The sequence below is a fragment of the Nicotiana tomentosiformis genome, chromosome 11 (genome assembly GCF_000390325.3).
Source record: "Nicotiana tomentosiformis chromosome 11, ASM39032v3, whole genome shotgun sequence".
NCBI classification, from domain to species: domain Eukaryota; kingdom Viridiplantae; phylum Streptophyta; class Magnoliopsida; order Solanales; family Solanaceae; genus Nicotiana; species Nicotiana tomentosiformis.
The window spans coordinates 107,733,055-107,736,916 of NC_090822.1; the positions used below are offsets into that span (position 1 = coordinate 107,733,055).

The window sequence follows — 3,862 nt, forward strand, 5'->3', positions numbered from 1 at the left end:
TGTGGACTGGGACATAGCATAAACAATCAAAGGATCTCAAATGGGAATAGGTAGTCACCTTACCATACAACATCTCAAAAGGGGATTTGTTATTGGGGAGTTTAGAAGGTAACCTATTAATGACATAAGTTGATGTCAGTAAAAAGTCACCCAGAACTGAGTAGGCAAGTTGGATTGAAACAACAATGCTATAGATGCTTTAAGAAGGGTTCAATGCTTTCTTTCAACTACCCCACTTTGTTGAGGTGTGTAAGGACAACTAGTCTGGTGTATGATCCCATTCTCTGAAAAACAATAGAAGCAGAAGAACCAGTACCTAACTCTAGAGCATTATCACTTCTAATAGTTTGGACGGGGACATGAAAGTGATTTTTAACCATTGCAACAAAAGCCTTGATTAATGGAAAAGCATTACTCTTGCCCCCCATTTAGTGTGTCCAAGTAGCTCATGTATAATCATCTACAATGGTAAGAAAATATCTAGCCCCAATATATGTTAGAGTATGGTAAGGACCCCAAGTGTCAATGTGAATAAGTTGGAAGGGTTTAACAGTAGTAATAGAACTATCTAGGAAGGGCATCCTAGTTTTCCTTGACATAAGACATACATTACAAATAAAAGGTTATTTGGAAGACAAAAAATCAAATAAACCAGAAATAAGTTTCATTCTAATAAAAGGAACATGAGCAAGTCTGTGATGTCAAATCACATCCATTTTATTCATATCGGTAGAAGTAGAATGGAAAGAAATAGTGCAGATATTAGGCAAGATAGGATTAGAATTACAAGAAGATGCATCAACAGGGGGAAAACTAGATGAAACAACATTATTCTCACATGTGGATGCAGAAACAGAAGGAACAAAAGATGAAACAACATTATTCATGGAATGTAAATCAGTAAAAATTTGAGATTGGGAAGGCTTTTTCCAGATAAGCTTGTAGAGACTAGTATCAAGTTTCCAAGATACAAAGGCTTCTTCATAGAAGGGCCATGTGGTAGAAGTAAACAAAAGTCATAAGTGAACAAAACAAAGCTTTTGAATTGTTGTATGGGTCTATGTACAAAAATGAGGTTGTGGTGGAAAGAAGGAATATAAAGAACATTATGAAGAATGAGTGATGGATTCAAGGCAAAAGAACAAGTGCTGGTCACTTTTACTTTATATCCGTTAGGTTGGGAGGCAAGATAAGGAACATGCAAAGGAGTTATATTAGAAAGAAATTCCTTATTAGATGTCATGTGATCAGTAACCCCGGAATCAATTATCCAAGTTAAGCCTACAACCTGAGAAAGCATGCATGAATTAGAACTAGAACTATTGCACAAATCATCAAATAGTAAGGTACCAGCAAAATTGGCAGAAGCTATGAGATTGGGCTGAGAATCAGAAGTTGGCACATATGACTGTTGTAGTAAACTCATCCATTGATTGTACTGTTGCATACTCAGCCTAGGGATTACAAAACTTTGCTATGAAGAACTAGAAGAACCAGGATGGGAGGAACCGGCACCAGTAGTATAATGGTCAATATCAGAAAGTCCAGGTTTAATACTGACATTTGCTGCAGTTCTTCTTCCCTTAGAGAACTTGAAGTTTGATGAAAAGCCATATAACTTGTAACATTTATCAACTAAATGTCTATGCTTCTTGCAATATTTACAAAATATAGAAGTTCTCTGATCAACATTTACCCTTTGGTCAAAATTAATCTTGTGAGTGTACTGTTGTTTAGGAGGAAGATGAAGCCTAGTGAGATTGTTGACATTAAAAGAAGCTAACTCTTAATCGAACTGAGGAGTAAAATTGATATGTCTTTAACCCTCATCTTGAAGTAGTATATTATAGGCATTGTCGAGGGACGGAAGTGGTTGCATTATTAGAAGGTTACTTCTGACACTAACATAAGTTACATTAATCCCCATTAGGAATTGATACAACTTGTCCTCCTCCAACTCCTTTTGTAGAGCACAATTGCAAGGGTTAATAGGATTTTTATGAATGAAAGCCACCACATCCCACAACTTCTTTAATTTGTTAAAATATGATGCTATGCCAAGAGGTCCTTGACAAGTAGAGGCAAATTCTTTCTTAATCTCAAATACTTTAGTTCTATTAACGGTGCCATATCTATTTTCAACTTGTTTCCAAATGCACTCAACAGTTTCAGAATACTGAACACTCTCGGCTATATCAGGAGATAAAGAGCTAGTTAACCAGAAAATCACCATATTATTACATATATTCCAGAATTTCAGCTCAACAACATTATCAGAAGGTTTAAGGAAACTACCATCTATGAAAGCTATCTTATTCTTAGCTGACAAAGCAACTACCATTTTCCTCTTCCAACCCCCAAATCCAATACCAAAAAATGGTACAAGCACCAAACAAGTCCCAGGGATATCAGACGAATGTATGAATAGAGGACTAGACGGATTTGGAGAATATATAGAAGTTGAAATACTAGAATCACCCGCAGTCATATTGAAATCAACAACAATCAGCCTAAATTATAGGGAATTTTATGATGCAAAACCCTAATGACAGCAAAACCAAAATCACACCACAATATATGTAAGAATAGAGATAGAGATACCATATTTCTTCACGACTGGAAGAAGAATAGCCTTCAAGATTTACTAGAACAGCCAAATATCACTCACACACCAGAAATCCAGTCTCACCCAGATTGAAATCAAAATCCTCGCATGCATTTCTTCAATCCATATAAGAGATACACCAGAAAACACCGCACAACCGCAAATCACCACAAAATAAAAAAAACCCGACGGAACTGATGAAACTCGGACGAGAAGAAAAACTTAACCAAACTTTATGAGGGTAGTATCAGACGAATGCGGAGGACAAGATCTACATGAATCCTTGCTCTGATACCATGAAAAGCTTGAAAAATTATGAAATCGTCAAAAAGAATTGACTAGGGTTTTTGAAGAGAATACAAGGGGAAAAAAGAAGCTTCTCGACTCTTTCATTATCTCATAATGACAAAAATGTTCAAGTGTGTACAACATAAGCTATATACATTGGGCCAAAATCCGGAATACTAAAGTGGACTCAACTAGTAAAAGAAACTATACAAATAACTTATACAAACTTGGACCTATTTCTGTCGAGGCGCAGAAGCCAAATAGTCTCCGAGCCCAACATATACTTCAAAATAAAAAAGTGAAACAGATAATTTCCCACTCCAAAATCGAGTTAGGAAAGTATGATATTCTACTATTAATTTAATTGACCCACATCAATTAATCAATTTATTCAATTTTCACCATATTATACTCGTACTCTATAAAATATCATCAAAATGTTAAAATTATTTATTCAATAATCACAACGCCAAATCTTCGAGTAAAATTTTCTTCTTTCCTTTACATTAGATCAGTAAATAATTTTACTCATAATATCAAAGAGAAAACCGAATTACAAATTCAAGATTTTATGAGAAAAAAGATCTTACAAACTTGAAATAAAAAAAAACACGAGCAAAAGGAACATATTTGCTTAATTGACTTGAGAATTGCTCAGTGAGAGGATCAAAGTTATCATGTTATCAACGACAAAAAGTGAAGATAAAAAAAATATTGCATAAATCTATAACCAAGAAAAATGGATATTAAAATCTTAATCGATACTTTTAGAAGAAAATTACAATTCAATACTTCAACTTATATAGGGCATAAATCCAACGATGACAAAATCAAAGACCACTAAACGTTTTGGACACGGTTATTACTTCGATCTTGGCCTCATCTTCCAGCACTTCCTTTGCAATATACTCTTAAAAATCATACTTGTATGAAATATTCTCATCAGTTGATGAAGTGTCTTTGGCTGTC

At 34.7% G+C, this 3,862-nt stretch overlaps 1 protein-coding gene across 1 annotated transcript; it reads right to left on the minus strand.

Moving 5' to 3' along the window:
* Window positions 1-1,474: 1,474 nt before the first annotated feature.
* LOC104117736 (uncharacterized) lies at window positions 1,475-2,488 on the minus strand. Its single transcript, XM_070189797.1, has 2 exons — window positions 1,866-2,488; window positions 1,475-1,751 (listed from the first exon to the last, which is right to left on the minus strand). Exons 1-2 carry the CDS (start codon window positions 2,486-2,488, stop codon window positions 1,475-1,477), a joined length of 900 nt encoding a protein of 299 aa, XP_070045898.1.
* Between the last annotated feature and the right edge of the window lie 1,374 nt (window positions 2,489-3,862).